At 33.1% G+C, this 19,167-nt stretch overlaps 1 protein-coding gene across 7 annotated transcripts in view; it reads right to left on the bottom strand.

Annotated features, from left to right (window-relative positions):
* Positions 1–19,167, bottom strand: part of LOC104853501 (serine/threonine-protein kinase Sgk3) — a 161,070-nt gene that overhangs the window by 14,413 nt on the left and 127,490 nt on the right. For all 7 annotated transcript variants that reach the window (XM_019205621.2, XM_019205620.2, XM_019205623.2 and 4 more), the window contains 7 exons: positions 18,670–18,745; positions 14,322–14,409; positions 10,519–10,568; positions 8,280–8,337; positions 4,120–4,203; positions 3,889–4,020; positions 17–129 (listed from right to left, as the gene is read on the bottom strand). In XM_019205621.2, coding sequence (XP_019061166.1) covers positions 17–129; positions 3,889–4,020; positions 4,120–4,203; positions 8,280–8,337; positions 10,519–10,568; positions 14,322–14,409; positions 18,670–18,745 — 601 coding nt within the window. The remainder of the gene's footprint in view (positions 1–16; positions 130–3,888; positions 4,021–4,119; positions 4,204–8,279; positions 8,338–10,518; positions 10,569–14,321; positions 14,410–18,669; positions 18,746–19,167) is intronic.

A 19,167-nucleotide genomic window follows, 5' to 3' on the forward strand; every position in this document is an offset into this window, starting at 1 on the left:
TATTTAAGCAACTTGCCTGTATACTATTTTGATGGAGTGCAAATAACCCAATGCACTGGCAATTTCAGCAGCATAAAATCTTGCTCTGTGTTCAGGAAAAGACCGTTCTCTTTGTAAGTGAAAAAACAGCTGCAAAATTTGGGGAGTAGGGATGTTAAGATCATTCACACAGAGTGTTAAATACATGTGTTTAACATTTTGAATACTTTAACACTATAAACACAAAGGTAGAAATTGTTTCTGCTATTTTGAAAATGAGATAAATATGTACCAAAGCACAGAGCTGTGACCTTCCCTATCTAATAACCACATCACTCTCTCTAACATGCATTTTTGTTATGTTTGCTAATTTCACTTTTCTCCAAAGTACTCCTCAGTCCTCAGTGTGGCAGCATCCTCACCATTCCAGACAATCACTCTAGACAAGGTACAACGAGGACAAGTGGTCTTTGCCATGTGATTAATGTACTGAGACTTTATGGACTACTTTTTCATTAAAAAACAAATAAACCAACAAATCCTAGTGGCTAGCAGAACAAATATAACCTACAGATATAATATACTTGAGATATTTTTTCCAGTACTGGGGATTGAACCAAGGGCTTTGTGCATGCTAGGCAAGTATCCTTCCACTGGCTACATCTTCAGCCCTGACAAAAACTGTTTTAAAAAAAATTTGAATTAATGTTTAAGTATTGGGAAAAATTGGTTTTCTGTACTGGAGATTTAAACCAAGGCCTTTGCACTGAGCTACATCCCTTTGTCTTTTTACTCCCCCTTTTTTTTGGAGACAGGGTCTTGCTAAGTTACCCATGCTGGGCTCAAACTTGCTGCCTTGGCCTGGACATTATGGGCATGTACCACTATGTTTCATTCATATATGTATATATGTAGGGGGAGGGACAGTGTACCATTAGGCCTAAATTCAATGTAGCAATAACTGGCTGGGATGAACAGTGGCTGGACTCTCAATTTCTCATACTTTCTAATTCTTAATTTATTTCATACCACCAGTCCTTTGGCCATTGTGTTCCCTGCCTCAGGGAACTTTGCACTGAGCTCTAACACAGTAATGTCTCCTTGGCTCTGCTCCTGTCTGGGGGAGTTCCATCTGTGATCCTTTCTGGCTCTAGACACTAAAGGGATGACAGAGTTTCTACCTTTGGTCCACTGTTAAACTTTTTCCAAACATCCTTCTTAGGTAACCTATCTATTCCAATGACTTTAACACCAACTGTATGTTGATGTCTTCCACAAAGACATCCCTAGCCCAGATCTCTACTTGGAGATTCTACTGCAAAGACCCATTTAATGTTTGATGTTTTTTCTTAAGTATTTTATAAGTCAGCAAATTTAACTTGTCTAAAACAGAACAAAAACCTTTGTCTTCTTACAGATTTATTACTGCTATTGTATTCTCTCCAGCTCTCTAAACCATAAAAGTGGCAAAAGATACTGTACACAAAAAGGATCCAGAGCTAATCAGACTTGGGTTCAGATTTTGGCTCATCTCTTTTGTGCAAAATTCATTAAATCTCTCTGATTATCAAAGACTGTTTTTAAAAATCTTAACCTCTTCTGAAAGGCTGTGGTAAAGATCAGTACTAATATGTCCTGACAGAGATAAATGGGGGTGGCTTGGGATTCACCAGAACTGCTACATTATTGTTTAGGCCTAAATCAAACAAATAAATAAATTCTTCTGTTTTATCTTTAAAGTATTTCTGGAATATTTCTTCCCTCTTACCCCTACCATTGCTTAAATAGTGTACCCTGTACTACTATAATATTCTATTTATTGATCTTCCAATCACATTTTGATGATATATTAATGCTAAAAAACTTAAAATGAAAAATCTATGTTACTCACATCGTACTAAATATGTAAGGTCATATCTACGTGGGTTTGATTACAGAAACTAATAAAGTATTCTCTAAATAATGAAAAAAGAATAAGATAAGACTATAAGAGCGAGAAGCAATTTAAATATGTTAAGGGACCATTTTCATCTCCAGAATTAAGGATTATTTTGATGTTACATCACTGCCTTTTCTCTTTTACTTTCCTTTTTAGTTTTATTTTAGGATTCCCTATTTTTAATGTTCATACAGAGATTTCTTTAACTGAAATACCGAATAGTTTCTTTGGTGTGAAAAACTATAATAGTACACAGGGTCCTAATGAGATAATTAATAATGTGAAATAGGAAGTAAAGGGCTAAAGGTGTAAGGAAAGTGGGAAGGATGGGGGAAAGGTAATAAGGGAGAGGAAAAACATATGAGAAACTGAAAAAATGGAAATAAAGTGTTTTTAAATGGGGAGGGGAGGAGGGGGTGAAGGAAGGGCAGGGACAAGGGGAAAAATGAGAATCAAGACCTATTATTTAAAGGTACAGAATTCCAATGATGAATGTAATTGTATTGTATACCTAGATTGTACCAATAACCTCAATAAAAAGAAAAAAAAATCCATGTTACTAATAACTGCTAACACTGACTGCTTAGTAAATAAAAAGGCACTATGCTAACAACTTTACATGTTATGTTATTTAATCTATAGAGTAATTTTTAGGTCAGAAATAAAGAGGAAACTAAAGGCCAGAGAGGCTTTATTATCTGTCCCCATATCATAAAATTTATTTGTTGATACTCTGCTCTAAAAAAAAGAGCTGAAGTAGTGTACATAAAAAGTATCTTGTCATAATTAAAATCTAAGTATGAACATTAAGGGGAAAATAATGGCTAATAAGAGGGAACACAGGATGAAGCCGTATCTATCCTGCTTCTATCCTTTCCCCTCATCTTTATTCCTTGTTAACCTACAGCCCCAATCAACTCCTCCAACCCACCACCGAATTCTTTGATACTTCATTCTCTAGCCAATCTCTTAGCCAATTTTCTTATCTCTGCTCTGAGATTACAAGACAGAAAATTCCTTTGTAAAGGAAACACAATATTTATTAGTTAAAATAATTTTTAGACATTCACAGTCAAGGATCAAACAAATTAGAAAGACATGAGAGTTGAAAAATAGATAAATGGGAGAGGTCAGCTCCCCTACACTGGAATCAGATTGCCAGATGCTTGAGTTCAATTCCTATTTCCAATAATTACTAACTACAGTACATGATTTCCACAAGCTACTTGGATTCTCTGTTCCTAGATTTCTTAGTCTTCTGTAAGATTGTTGTGAAGAAAAAGAATAGGAAGAGCCAGAGTACTAGGCACATATCTAATATCATCTTAACTGTTATAATTATTTTCATAATATAAGCATTTACTCAATGTATTTTAATATCCTTTTATATCAGAGTTTCAAGGAATATTAGTAGGCTGAGTTCAAACAAAATGGAGATATGAGATAAAAACTATTTTTCTTTTAAAAATCCTTTATGGCTGATCTCAAAGTATTAAACATGCTAAAACAGATTGTGAATTACCAAGATGGTGACACAAGGAAGCATTTCCCAATTAATTTCACCACAGGATTCTTTATTAGAAGATTATTTCACTGATTAATATTTTGTACATTTTAGAAATAAGCTGAATCTTTATATGTAACTGTTGAAACAATCATTTAAATTAAAAATCATGTTTTATGGTAATATTTCAGTATGTATTCTTGTTATAAAGCTTTATAACAAATCAATGAAATCTGTAGCTTTTTACTGAGTTTCTTTTACAAATCTTCCCAGAAATACTGTTTGACAACTTTCATATTATACTTCTCCACATCATGCCTTGTAGCTAGTTGTTTGAATATTGTTTCCACTACACAAATAGCTCTTGACAATGCACTGTCTGTTTAAAACTTATAAGAAAACCTTTTTTATTTCATGCTATTCTTCTAATAATTATCAATATTAGAAAACTAATTATAAAACTCACCTCCCCTCCATTAACAAAATCCAGAACAAAGTAAAGCTTTTCACTTGTTTGGAAAGAATAATGTAATCCAACCAAAAATGGATGTTTCACATTTTTCAAGAGAACATTACGTTCGGCCATAATATGTTTTTGCTGGAAAAAAAGGGCAAAGGATCAACTTGTATTAAACATCAGAAAACAATTCTGTTAATTAAGAAAATGGATTCAGGAGGAACAATAACTTTATTTTACCTCTTTCCTGTTGAGAACTACTTTTTTCTGTAACACTTTGACAGCATAAAATTTTCCATCCAGTTTTCGTTTTGCAAGAAGAACCTGTTATAAAGATTGTACAAATTATTAAAAATTCAGTATTTTCATAGGGATAATTCACTTGTCAGTAAAACAATAGCTCTTACACTTTGTGAAAAGTCCACAAGGACCTGGATATGTTTTTGTTTTGAACATCAAGAACTATTCAATTTATTTCTATAATTATTTCTATAATTTTCCTTAGGTTTTTAATAAAAAAGATATTGATTATTTGAATAGCCAGGCACTATTTCTTTGTCACTTACTGTGTTGATGAGATTTGTTAACTGAATTTAAGTGGCAAAATCTAACCTGCTTGAGACATCTTTGTATATGTGTGTGTGTGTGCATGTGTGTATTCATATGTGTGCCAGCCTTGTGTCCTTAGAAAATACCAAGGCTAAACTTCATGGCTATATAAAAAAGCAAAAGATTTTTAGGTGATCAAAATGCACTGTTGTTTTGTACTTAGGCTTTTCTTATAGACTTTGTAATTTAGAAGTGTTCAGAGGAAGAGTATCATGTACAGCTGAGTTTCTGTAATTGGCTAGGTGGCATGCAGACACTCAGGAATGTGAAGAAACCTAGAGGATCTCACCAAGAAAAAGGTAAACACACTCAAGGTTTTACAAATAAAAACATGTGCTGCACATTTTGGTCAATGATGGACACAGTGCCCAAAGTGCAATCCAAATCCACTTACTTATCGTAAAGTGCCAACACCACAATTAAACCTGAATGATGAGGTTTTTGTTTATAAAAAACAACTCAGACATTAATATCTTTTGTCTTAAAAACACAACAGAGCTTTCACTGATATAAACAGCATTTTATTTGAAGGTAAAAGTCTACATTTTGTGTGCTTTTGCACAATTAATGTAATCTTTGCTGTTGTATGCATGCTGAAAATTTTTCAAACCTTGGCTGAGAGGGAACAGCTCATGTGCTGAAAGGGAGGGGCCTATGTGTGCCTGCTATGGCACAAGTGCCATAGGTTCACCACCACAGGTATACACCACACAGCTTAGGTGCATATAGCAGGTGATTGTAATAGCTGTATCATCTAGGTTTGTTTAAGTACACATGTGATGTTTGCACAACGATGAAATTAGCTAAGAACACTTCTCAGAATATGTTTCCATGGTTAAGTGACATACGAATCTTAATTGTGATTCAAAACCACCACCAAGTTAAATTGTGAGTAGTGTAACTATTGCATGACACATTTCAAAGTTGTTTGAAATTGACACAGCAACTAGTGACAATGCTAGGACTTACTTCTAGCCCTTCTGTGGTCTTTCTTGCCAAAACCTTAACCCTTTCTAATCAAGGAAAACAAAAACAAAAACAAACCAAAGAACAGAGAAGGATCCTACAATATACTTGACCAGTACTCCTCAAAACTGTCAAGGTCATCTGAAACAAGAAAAGTTCGAAAAACTATTGCAGCTGAGAGAAGCCTAAGGAGCCATGACAACTAAACATAATATGGTATCCTGGATAATATTCTGAAACAGAAAAAAGGACATTAAGCAAAAACTAGGGAAATGTGAATAATAAACTTCTGTTACTAATAATTATCAATACTGGTTTACTATAACAAAGGTTGCATACTAATGTGTGGTGTTAGCAAGAGGGCAAACTGTGTTATGGGGTACTTGGAATTCTCTGTACTTTCTGTTCAATTTTTCTATAAATCTAAAACCATTCTAAAAATAAAGTCTGTTAATAAAATATTTGTATTACTCATAAAGATGAAGTAAAAAATCTTTAGAATAAAAAAGTCTTAAGTATATTTTTCTCATTGTTCTCTACAGCATTTTACTCTGTTCGACATTTTTTAAAATTTTCCTTTTTCTTAATGTCCACCCGGACTGAACTGTCCTTCTCCAATACTTTGGTTCATCTTCAAGTACACATTGAGAAAATAATTCAAAGAATGTGGCAATTAGAAGTTGATGATTCCCTACAAGTAGGCTTTTTTTATTCTAGTAGATTGTCAGGTTTGGTGGGTATAAGATTCAAAAGCAAACAAAAATGGAAAGTGGAACCCAGACTACAACCGGAGTTAGTTTAGAATAAATGTTTGATCTCTAATATTTATGCCATTTATTATATATTTTTTGCAAGGGAATTTGTTCGCTTTTCTTTTTTTGTGTATTCTGCTTTTATTTTATTGAACTATGTTGGTTTCTAACAATTTTCTAAGACTTAAAGCTTTTATTAAATATACATATATACCGAAAACCACAACATTATAACTTGATAAATTACTGCAAAGTGAACACATCTATGTCAACACTATCTAGGTGAAATAAAACATGCCAGTAGCCTGAAGCCTCTGTTTTGCCCCATACCAGTCATGATTCATCCAACTCCTCTTCAAAGGTAACTACTGCTACATCAACATACAATGGCCAGTAAGTTTTGCCTTTTAAAAATTTAATGTAATTACAGTCACAGAAAGTGTCCTTTCTGAGTTATGTAATATTCATTCAAGTTATGGCGTGTAACATGACTGTCACATTTTCATCGTTGGGCTGACTACTCCATCACAATGTATACACACTTTCACTGTTAGATATTTAGGCTGTTTATGAATAATGATGCTATGAACATGCCTGCATATGATTTTTCTAGTACAGACACATTTCTGTTGGATAGCCATCTAGGAGTAGAACCAATGTGTCCCAGGTAATGCAAACATTCAGCTTCAATAATTAACACGTTTTCAAATAGCACTAAAAGAAACAACTAGGAACAACACTAATTCAATATGTATACAAATTCTACATACAACACTATAAAATATTAGTGAAAAAATTTAAAATAAGCTAAATTAACAAAAAGCTATACCATGGACTGGAAGACTTAGTATTACAAAGATTTTAATTCTTCTTAAATTTATTTGTAGATTCAATGCAATCACAATCGAATTCCAAATAAATCTGTGCAAAAGTTGACATTCTAAAATGTGTATAGACAAGCAAGGGCTAAGAATACTCTCTTGAAGAAGAACAAGGAGCAAAGGACTTAGCTATCAAGACAATGTGGCATGGTGTCAAGATAAACAAATAGACCAATGGAACAAAATATAAAATCTAGAAACAAAAAGACAAACAGTTGAACCTAAAAACAAATCTGCTCATATATAAACCCTAGATATATAATAAAGGTGGCCCTTCAGATCAATGGGGAAAGAGTAGTCCTTCTATAAATTCTATAAGATCATCTGGATATCCATACATAAAAAATGAATTGTGTCTCTCCACCTCATATTAGAATGAAATCTTGGTGGATTCTGGATTTAAGCATGAAATTTCCAAAAGATACCATTCTCTGTTGATATTGATTTTTGCAATGAGATTTTGCCATGTTTCTCAGGCTGGCCTTGAACTCAAAATCCTCTGCCTAAACCTTCCAAGGAGTTGGGATTATAGGGATGTGCCAGTTAATGCTCCGGTTTTTAATGTCAGCTTATCTCTGGAATTGCAATACTACAAGTATGTTGAGAGTAGGATACTTCTAACCTTCTGTTGGCTATATTAGCATAACACTGTCAATACATATTTTGTGAATTAATTAATATACATGGATTTAATTGTATAGTCACAAGGGAATGCAGAAAACAAACTAGAGACACCAAAATACAGCAATATTCATTTTTACTACAGATTTGAAAATAATGCAAAAAATACTTAAAACATATTTGATGATTCTGATAAACTCCTTTATAATGCTTTTCCTAGTAATCCTTAAGTGATTCTCCTTCCTTGGTATACCTATAGTGTCAAATTGTATGATTCATCTGATACTGTATGAGAATAAACAGGATCTGTACACTCCTTCCCTTCACAAACTGTTATTCACACAAAGATGCTCATTTTTGTCTTTCCAGCCTCAGCTTACTAGCACATCTTCAAAGAAGCATCCTTGATCAACCCATTAAAGTAGGGATTTTCTCCATCCCACCTTATTCCTGCTATCTACTGTCCTGTTACTTTACCCTATTCTTCATACCAAAAATGTCCTGAGATTCACACATATAAAATCAGCATTCCTTAAGTATTTATCCACTGAATGAGAAGAAATACTCTTACCTTGCCAAAGCTGCCTTTTCCAATAACTTTTAAAAAGTCAAAGTCAGTTGGTTTAGCACTGAAATAAATTAACAATGAAAAAATATTTTATAATTTTGTAAGCTTGTTAAGTTCTACTTAAAAAAGGAGTTTAATAATATCCTCTTTAGGGGGAAAGGATGCATATATTTATTTCTATATACAGATATACATATCTAAATATATATCTAGGTATACATACATAATAGTTTTGTAGCTTCTATCTAAGACAATTTTATTAACCATGAACCTAACCAATGTTGTGAGGAAGCTGAATAACTATACAAACTACTGAAACATTCCAAGGACACTCTAGTATTTGGTAATTATTCTGAAAATTAAATTGCTACTTGCAACACCTGGTAAACATGCTAAAAACTTTCCAGAGGCGAAAAAAGCCTCAGTGTTAAATATGAATCATTTATTGTACATTAAAGATAAAAGATTTCTCAGCTTATTCTCATGGTGATGTAAGCCAGGAAAAGAAAAGCCAAAGGGAAAACTAAAATTGTCTTTTTATTTATTTCAGTATGTTAGGTAAAAACAATACTGGTTACATATGGGCAGATGTACGTGGAAGCAAAAAGCTGAGCCTAAGGTGCCATTTCAAAAAGCTGTTTTCTTTAAGACAATCTGAATTCCTTAGTTGTACTAGAGAAGAGAATAATAACTCAATATGAATTTGAAATTTCCATCAACTGATTATTAAAGAAAAATAGTCAATTCAGACAGAGTAACACTAGGACTAGGTCAAATAATAACAAGTAAAGATTAGTGAGATAAATACTTAACTAAATTTACATGTTTTCTCTTCTTCAGAAACCTGCTCTTTGAACTATTATTTTGTTCTTTAATGAAACTTGAGATACCAAACTATTTTTTTACACAAAAGCAAGCAAATGTGACGGTGAAAATCAGGCAAATCCTTTAAACAGAAAATAGGTTGAGGTCTCATTGTTAACTGCTGAAGATGAATCTTAATTGAAAATCTGTATTTTGTGCTGTCATATTGTTCAATGTTATGAATGACAGAAAAGAATGCTCAAAACCAAAAACTCTCTTCCAGTTACCATCCCATTCCCTGCCATCTCATGCAGCAAAAATCTCCAAGTAAGTGGCCTAAGCTCACTACTTTTCCAGCTCACCTCCCCTCTTGTTCTTTCCTGAACCCCTTCCTAGCAAGGTCTTACAATCACACAGATAAAAATGTTTGTAAAATTCATGACTTTGGGCCGGGGAATTAGCTCACTGGTACTGTGCCTGCCTGGCAAGCATGAGGACCTCAGTTTGATACCCGAAAAAAAAAAAAAAATCACAATGACTTATCAAATTCAGTTGTCAATTTTTCTTTTGTCCAATCCTGTGATCACTTCTCCCATGTGTCTATACTCTCCCCAGGTAAGTAAAAAAGATAAGGAAAGCTTGTTGTTCTGGGGTAAAAGAATACTCAAAATTAATCAAAGCATCCTGTGAGAATAATTACAAAGTAAGGATGGCAACACTACCCTTTCTCCAACCCATGGCCAACATCATGTCACTAATCCATCTGGGCACTCCTTGAACAGAGTCAAGCAGGAGCAGGGGAATCTTTTATACTGGATACTCTAGGTATTCACTTTCAATGAATTGCTGGGGTTGACAGTCAAGATGAAATGAAGTCTGTATTTGCCACCTCTGGTCTCATTCAACATTTCTTAGACTGCATTCCTAAGAATGTTTTCTACTCAAATAAATATAGAAATTTGGGGTAAACTAGGTAAAGTTTAATATCCTTTAATATGCTAATGTCCATCATTACTTCTCTGGAACAGGATGGCTGGCTAACAACTGTAGTATACCAACAACACAACAATTATAAGCACTAAGAGAATGTATCAGTTAGGCCTGCAAGGATGTTTGTTTTCAAAATCTTATAGGACTTCTGGTCCTTTGGGAAATATGGTCAAATGATTATACACACACACACACACACACACAAAATAAAACCAGAAAAGTTACAATTGCAAAATAGAATAATCCAATTAACTATTTGTAGATTTAAAAAATAGGTCCTTACTAGGGTTTTACTTAAGCAATGAAAAGCTAGGGCAGTGAGTTAGTTAAGCACATGACAATATTATATATTCCCTATGACTATGGTTGTATTTCATGTATCTCAAAAACGAGCTTCCTAAAATTTAATTATTTAATTAAAGGATTGTTTGAGATAAATTAAACCTACTGAGGATTTCCAGTTGGTCCCAGGTTGATGTTCTGTGAGGTAGAGTGGAGCTGTTTAGATGTCAGGAGTGGGGGTGGGGTGGGGTAGACACAAAAAACAGCATTAAAACAATGACATTCTTATTGGAGCTTCATAGATTGTATATCAGCCAAAGAATGTTTTTAAATAAAATATACATAACTGTACCATAGATATGAGTACATGTTAAAGAAATCTAAGGTCCTAATTCTTAGTCTACAGACTTACTTGGAAACATACATAAACATTTTTATAATGATAACTTTAGAGAGCAGTTGTAAAGTAAAAAGGTAATGAGAAATCAAGCTTAAAGTTAGCAAATGAATGGAAAGCTCCTTAAAAGATTTGGGCATTGAAGCCATAATTTAGAAGTAATTTTTACATTTTAAAAACTGGTTAAAAATTAGTTTAGTTTTCAAATTTTCGAATAACTTCTTTAAGACAGAAAAATGACAGGATGAGGTAATAATTATAAATATTGAATTTTCAGTTTTAATTTGGTGATAGCCACATTTCTAAAGTGAATACAGACAATAGCATTTTCATAGCAGTACCAACATTTTAGATGGGCTTTTTCTTTTTGCAATACACAAGATAGTAAATTTAATTTATGGTAGTAACCTAGAAGCAAATATTTACTCAGACAGTAGCCATAGAGTAATTTAACTAATTCAAGGTTCTAGTTCATTACCAGTTAGACATTTCACTCAAACTTAAAAAAAAAAATCTATTGATCCTGACAGAGTAATCATTTTATTTTGTTTTGTGGTGCTGAGGATCAAACCCAGGGTCAGCATGAACTCTGACATCTAGCCACCTCCCCAGCCCAGAGTATACACTTTTTATAAAAGCCAAGCACAAATGTGATGGGGCATGCCTGTAATTCTGGCACTCTGGGATGATGAGGCAGGAAGATCACAAGTTCTAGGCCAGCCTGGGCAAAGCAGAAGACACTGTCTCAATATTTAAAAAAAAAAAATTTTTTTTTTTTAAGCAAAGGTCTGGGGAGGCAGATCAGCGTGAAGGCCTTGGGTCCAATCCCTAGTACTGAAAAATAGAAAAGAGGAGTGGGGGAAAAGGAAAAAAAGAGAAAAGATAAAAAGGCAAGTATAAGTGAATTCTGTCTCCAATAAATTTATTTTGAAGTTCTTTATACATTCAGATAATTAAATCAGTTATAAACCTCTCAAGTATGTCTAGTTTTACAGGAGCCTCATATAATCATTATTCATATACTCTATAAATAGGAAGGTTTTAGAAACTTGTCTTAATCTTCATGTAATAAATTTTCAATCCCCAGAAGACAGAAATATATGAAATTATAATAGTTTAAGACAAGACAAAAATGTTTATAAATATTCTGGCCCATTAAATGAGATCTGCCCTGTTGTGGTATAATTGTAACACAAGAGTAGTCTTTTATGTTTAAATATTAGTGTTTCACTGAATCTGACAACATATTTCAAACAGTTGCAATGTCAATACACACTGTGGATAAGTGGGTAAATTTTGCATTCAATGAACTTTTCTTATATAAGGGAAGATAATTAAATAAACATGGATTAAATAAATAAACAATTTTGTTCCTTGAATTACATTAATATGTAGATTTTTATTATTTGACAATGGTTTTCCTAGTGGAGCACATTCATGAAATGATGAAAATTACTGGGATATATAATTAGATAAGTTTTCATTTTACCTACTAGTTAACCATGACATCTAATGACTAAATTAAGGGTGAGGTATAATTTATGAACAAAATGAACACTGAGATTTTAAGTTTCTCAACTTCTCTTGATTTCTTTTTCTCTTTGTAAGAGGGTAAAGTCCTAGTTGCCCTGTTTAGATATCTTCTAGATATAAACATCATTTAGTTAAAAGGTCTAGTTATATTCTTTAAATGACCTAAACCAACAAACTTTTACACAAGTGGCAAGCAAAACATGGAAAATCATACTTACATGGCTTTTATTTTTTAAAATATTATTTGAATAGTTTAACCATTTTCAGTTAAAAATACATAACCATAGTTGGAAAATAAAGAAAGTACTAGGAGGAAGATGTTCTTAAATATTTACAATCTTATCAACAGACGAATCTACAAATATTTCAGCGATTTCCTTTTTGCATATCTTTTAAAGCTGACTGTAATTCACTATGAACACGTACATAAAATTTTATATTCTGATTTCACTTATGGCACGCCAAAGTTTAAAATATCATCTTCAAAAATACTTTAAAACATTATGTAGACAAGCACTACCTGATCGACTGATGAATGTTTATTCTAATTATTTTTTTTTTGGTACCAGGGATTAAACTCAGGACCTTGTGCTTAAGAGGCAGGCAGCAGCACCACTGAGGTAAATCTCTGGCTATTCTAATTTTGTATACAACATATAAACACTTAATTTTTTCTATGTAAAGGATTATCTCATTTGTATTATGCTTAGTGAATTGAATATAATTTTATGTTTGTTTGTTTGTTTGTTTTGGTACTAGGGAATGAACTCAGGACCTTGAGCTTGTGAGGCAGGCAGCAACACCACTGGGCTACATCCCTGGCCCTTATATTGAATACATATTGCTGAATTGATTTCTGAAGAGTTGCATAAAACCAAAATGATATCAATAATGCCTGTTGTACCTATCCTTATTGGTATTTTAAGGTAAAGTTTATTTACTTTACACTTCTGTTAAATTAGTAGAGATACAAAAATCTCTTTGAAAATTTCATTTGTGGTTGTGGGTGTGGCTCAGTGGTAGAAAGCTTACCTAGCAGGCATGAGGCTGTAGGTTCAATCCTCAAAACCATGCAAAAATAAAAACTATTTGCTATTAGAATCGACACATTCACCTTTTTTAACTAAGGAAGATTTTACATAGGGATGGTAATGTTCTAACTCATATTATCTTTTAAATAAAAAAATCATAATTGTAATTCTGTTACATTAGAATATTTTGCTTTAGATTTATTAGTATGTACCTTTCCAATAGCTTTCAAGGGGGAATGCTAGAAATATCTTTAAGATTCAAACTTATGTTACTTTTTTGTTTACCACAATATAGTTCAAAGATTAAGGATAACCTACTCTATATTAGAAATTATGTAAACATACAGTAGAAATAAAAGTTAGGTGATGTCAGGTGGCACATGGATATTGATCTATACACATAAAAACCTGATTATGCAGAGAAAGGGATATATAATGTTCTGGTTGAAAAGGACTTTCTTGACCAAAGTTCAGAATAGTTCCAGGTATGGTGATGATAATAAAGAAATACAATGTTCAAAATAAATGTATAAGATTTATCGAAAGCAGAACTTATATACATTATATCATTTAGATATCTTTAAAACCCTGTATGGGCCGGGGATTTAGCTCAGTGGTGTTGCCACATGCCTCACAAGTGCAAGGTCCTGACTTTGATCCCTGGTACAAACAAAAGAAAACAAAAACAAAAACCCTATACATTTAAGAGAGTATTAGAAAGAAAAGTCACTCAAATGCTAAAAAATACTAGTTCCAGGTAGTAGCAATATGAGTAATATTTACCTTCTTAACTGTTACTTTCAAATTTTTCTTTAACCACATTAGTTTTTAATCATAAAAGTAATTCTATGAATTTTATAAGAAATACTGATCAGTAAGTGGTTTTTACATAAAAAAAATTTACTTAAATGAAATTACTTCATTTTGAGCAAATATTGCCCTAAAGTAATTTATTTCATTATTGGGGAATGGTGTTTTTATGTTAAAAAATGTAATTCCTCTTACTACCTTCTGAGTACTTCTTTCATCCTCATCTTCTGATGGATCTGACTGATGTTTTGGGCTGTCCATTTGCAGGAATGCTCTGACATCTGGACTGAAAACAAAAATTAATTTTATTATGATATAAAATCATATCTGCAGTTTTTTCCCTTTTAAAACAAAGTCATAACAAAAGTCACAATATTAGCATTTATAGCAAGAAAGCTAAACAAAAATGCATTACCATTATTTTTATAAGAAATAAACAAATTAATTTTTTAAAAAACAAAGAACCAGAGCTGAGGATTAAGTTCAGTGGTGCCACCACCTGCCTCACAAGTGCTAGGTCCTGAGTTTGATATCCGGTAAACAAACAAACAAACAAACAAACAGAAAATAAACAAAAGTATAAACAGGCAGGTGAAAAGAGACAAACCCAAACAGCAAGTAAATTTGTAAAGACATTAGCTTCACTGGCAATCAGAGAAAGACAAATTAAGTTGATAATGAATTAATACTTTATGTCCATTACTGGCAAAAGTTTTAAATACCAAAAGTTAGTAAGGATATAGGGAAAAAGAAACTCTATATGTTGCTGGTGAGAATGCAGGATTAAAGTGCTTTCCCGAAAAGTAACCTGGCAATTTTGGAAAATTACATTTTTCCTGGACTTCAAAATTCCAATTCTGTAGACAGGCCACTGGAAAAATTATGCACAGTTCTATTGAAAGGCATGTATGTAAATAGTCATTGTAGCATTCTATAGCAGTGAATTTTAAACAAAGCAGACATTTATAACCAGGAAAATTAGTAAGTCAAATATGGTTAAGTGCCTATAGGGAGTATCAGTTGGTAGACAGAAAACAACAAACAGTAATAGCACAGTACCATTTATGTATGTATTAAATACAGACAAAAGAGTCAGTCTAATTTTTTTAAAGATACAGAGAGATATTAAGCACCCAAACATATTAAAGTAGACAACCACTGTGGATATAAAGAAATAAGTACAACGATACAAGATGAAGAGAATAAAATAGACTTAAAAAGTGTACATGGACTAATGACAGTCTTGAGGAATGTTAAATATAACTGGTTACTTCTATACTGAATTGTTCTAAATAATTTAATATAAATAATAGAAATAGTAAAAAAATTGAAAGATGAAAAATTATTTTTACAAAGGAGAAGGCTGGTGTGCATATAAAGTAGTGCTGCCATGAGAAAAGTTTGGCAATCCTCAGAAAGCTAAACAGGAGTCACTGTATAATCTAGTAGTTCTACTCCTAAGTATATACCTAGGAGAAATCAAAACATATTCACATAAAAATTATCCATGAAGTAATCATAACAGGATTATTTATAATAGCTAAAAAGTAGAAACATCCTGAATGTCCACTGGCTGATAAACGGATAAACAAAATGTGGTATATTAATACAGAATATTACTCATTTATAAAAAGAAATATAATACTGATATATGTTAACAATATAGCTGAATCTCGAAAACAGGGAAGAGGGGGTGAAGAGAGGGCAGGGGTAAGGGGAACAAATGAGAACCAAGACCTGTCATGTAAAGGTAAAAGGTCCCAATGATGAATGTAACTGTACTATATACCTAAAGTGTACCAATAAACTCAATGAGAAAAAATATACTAAATGAACAAAGGAAGGAAAAAAAAGTCACATATTATATGACTTCATTTTAAACAAAACATCCAGAACAAGCAAGCTTTTTTTTGAGACAGGGTCTCACTATGTAGTTGAGACTGACCTGGAACTCACAAGGTAGCCCAGGCTGGTCTCAAACTCACAGTGATCCATCCTCCTGCCTCAGCCTCACAAGTGCTGGGATTGCAGGCATGTGCCATCACACCCGGAAGAACAAACAAGCTTTTGAAATTGATAGTAGACTAATGGTTGCCAGGCACTTGTCAAAGAGAGAATTTGGAGGTACCATTTCTTTTTTGGGGTGTTAGCAATGCTAGATTAGACTTGGGTAATAGGTAGTAATGAAGAGTGTACAGCGCTGTGAATATACTAGAAAACCACTAAATTGTCATTTTCCAACTTCTAACTACATAATTTTTGCTACTGCAAATAACACTAGAACTGTTCATGTTTTCACATAACAGTAGAACTGCACTTATGATTTGCAAGAGAGATTTAAAAAATTATTTGGTCTGAACTGAAAACCATTTTAAGACTTCAAATACGGTCTGTTAAAACTGATTTCTAGGAAAGCTGTTTATATTCCCTTAACAGTATATGAACATCATGAAGACTCTTCTAGCCTTATCATTAAATGCTAATAATGATATAAATGACTTTATATTCATATCTCTGATCAATTCTATCAGTAATTAGTGAAGTACAAATTAAAGCAACAATAAGAAGGTGTGGTGGTGCACACCTATAATCCCAGCATTTGAAAGGCTGGACTACATATAATAAGACCATGCCTCAAAAAAAAAACAACAAAACCCCCAAACAAAACAAAACCAACACCCCAAACAAAACAATAAGAAACCACTACTCATTCATCCGAATAGCTAAAATTGTTAAGACTAACAACACTAAGTGGTTCATGAAACAATGTGGTTTCATACATTAATAGTGGAAGTATGAATTCTGGCAATCATTTTGGAAAACAATTTGGTTTAACCCCTATGCACAAGGGTTAAACATATACATATCCTACAGGCCAGAAACTTCAGAAGTGTTTGCATCTGTTCATAAAAAGATTATATTAATTGCAATAGTATTCATGATAGCCAGATACATTTTAAACTCTCTCCTGAAAAATGCTAAATGTAGTTCTACTGTTATGCTAACCAAGGCTGGAAGAATCTTCAGGATGTTCATACAGTGCTACCAGAGTATCAACTGGCAGAGCCACCCTAGAAATCAGTTTTAACAGACTGTATCTGAAGGCTTAAAATAGTTCAGACCAAGTAATTTTAATTTTAAAAGTCTCTCCTGAAAATCATATACGCAATCCTAGCGATATGCACCAATTGTTTGATGTTCAAATGAAGAGCATGAAAATTAAAATTAATTCAAATGTCTATCAGCAGTAGAATTGAGTAAATTGTGTTGAAGTCATTGATGGGACAAAATACCCAGCATTCACAATTTAGAAGAAGGAATCATTTTGGCTCATGATTTCGGAGGTTTCAGACCCTGTTCAGTTGTCTCCATGAAAGAAACATTATGGCAGAAGAGCACAGTGGACCAAAGCTGCTCAGTTCATGGCAGCCAGGAAGCAAGAGTAAGGGAACAGAACCAGAAAGGAAAGGGCTAGGAATCACATACAGTCCCCAAGGTCACAACCTATGGCCAACTCAGACACAACCAGAAATGTGCTTGACTAATCTGCTAGGTGTTTCTCAATCTTATCACAACAGTCACATTAATATAAAGTAGAAAAACAAGGCACATTTGTTAGAATCAGAACAGTTACCTTTGGAAAGGAAAGACAGAATAGAGGTTGAGAAAAGATACATGAGGGGCTTCAGGGATCTTAGTATATAATTGTCTAATTTTTGGCCTAGGGGAGTGGGTGACAACTTGACTGTGCTTACTTTCTTATAACTCATTGAGCAGGGTAGTCATGATATAGGTGCTTTTCTATAAGTTATTCTGCAATAACATTAGAATAAGGTGCTCATAGCAGGCATTTAATGTTTTTTGAAGCCATAGGTAAATCTCAATCAGCACAATGTTTTAACTACATTATGCACATTTCTTTCAAATTTAATCTATAAAACAATTATGAAAGAAAACAAATAAGATAAAATGAGAAAAGGCAAAAGAAGATAAAGAATATCAGGAGGAAATGCTCCAGGAGTTTTTCAAACATATATAGCAAACAGCATTTCACATAAAATCAGACACACAAGCTTAAAAAGCACAAGATTTCTCTCATAGGAAAAACCCAAAGTACAAATAAAAGAAAGACGATGGAAGCAGGGAGACAGATCTTTCTCAAAGGGGAAGGGGATCATGAGATGGGGGGAGGAATAGAGGATGAAAAAAGAATTAAGATGTGTATGTATATTTACCAATTTCACATAAGGAATGTAAACATGTACTGCAAACATGTATTCCCTCCAAAAAAGAAGAGAGTCAATACCTGGCAGGAGGGGGGAGGAGGGGAAGGGAAAGGGAATGAAAAAAAGAATTAAGATGTATTATGTACACGTACCTACTCCCCATAAGGTGTGTAAATATTATGTACAACAAAGAGGTACTAATACAAACATTAAGAAAAACAAAACATTTCACAGAAAGAATATCTGCACTAGACTTCTTTAATAATCTTACATTTGGTTCACAATATTTTCAGATTTAGAATACAACAAAAATTACTTACTGGTTGTAAAGCTCTGGATATCTAACTAAATTCTGAATGAATTCATTTAGTCCTGCTCTTCTTTGTTTAATAAAATCTGTAAGAGAGGATGTAAATTATTAACATTATTTTTGTCAGTCAATATAATTATCTTCAAAATATTTATGCAACAATATACAAGGGCTGGGAATTTAGTTCAGTGGCACTGCACCTGCCTTGCAAGTGCAAGGTCCTGAGTTCAATCCCTGGTACCAAAAACAAAACAACCTCCCCACAAACAAAAAACAAACAGAAGTTAGTGTATTGTAATTTAGAAGCTATTTCTCAATTCACCTTCCTTGGTATACAATGAGGAATACTTTATAGATAGATGGACAGATTAAAAATTTAAATAAAACACTTATATGACTCATAAGAAAATTCTCAAAAACTTCCCACTTTAGCTGAGCACAGTGATACACATCTATAATACCAGCTACTTAGGAAGTTGGAGAACCACAAGTTGGGCAATTTAGCAAG

The sequence above is a fragment of the Fukomys damarensis genome, unplaced genomic scaffold (genome assembly GCF_012274545.1).
Source record: "Fukomys damarensis isolate Sample0158 unplaced genomic scaffold, DMR_v1.0_HiC HiC_scaffold_5, whole genome shotgun sequence".
Taxonomy (NCBI): Eukaryota; Metazoa; Chordata; class Mammalia; order Rodentia; family Bathyergidae; genus Fukomys; species Fukomys damarensis.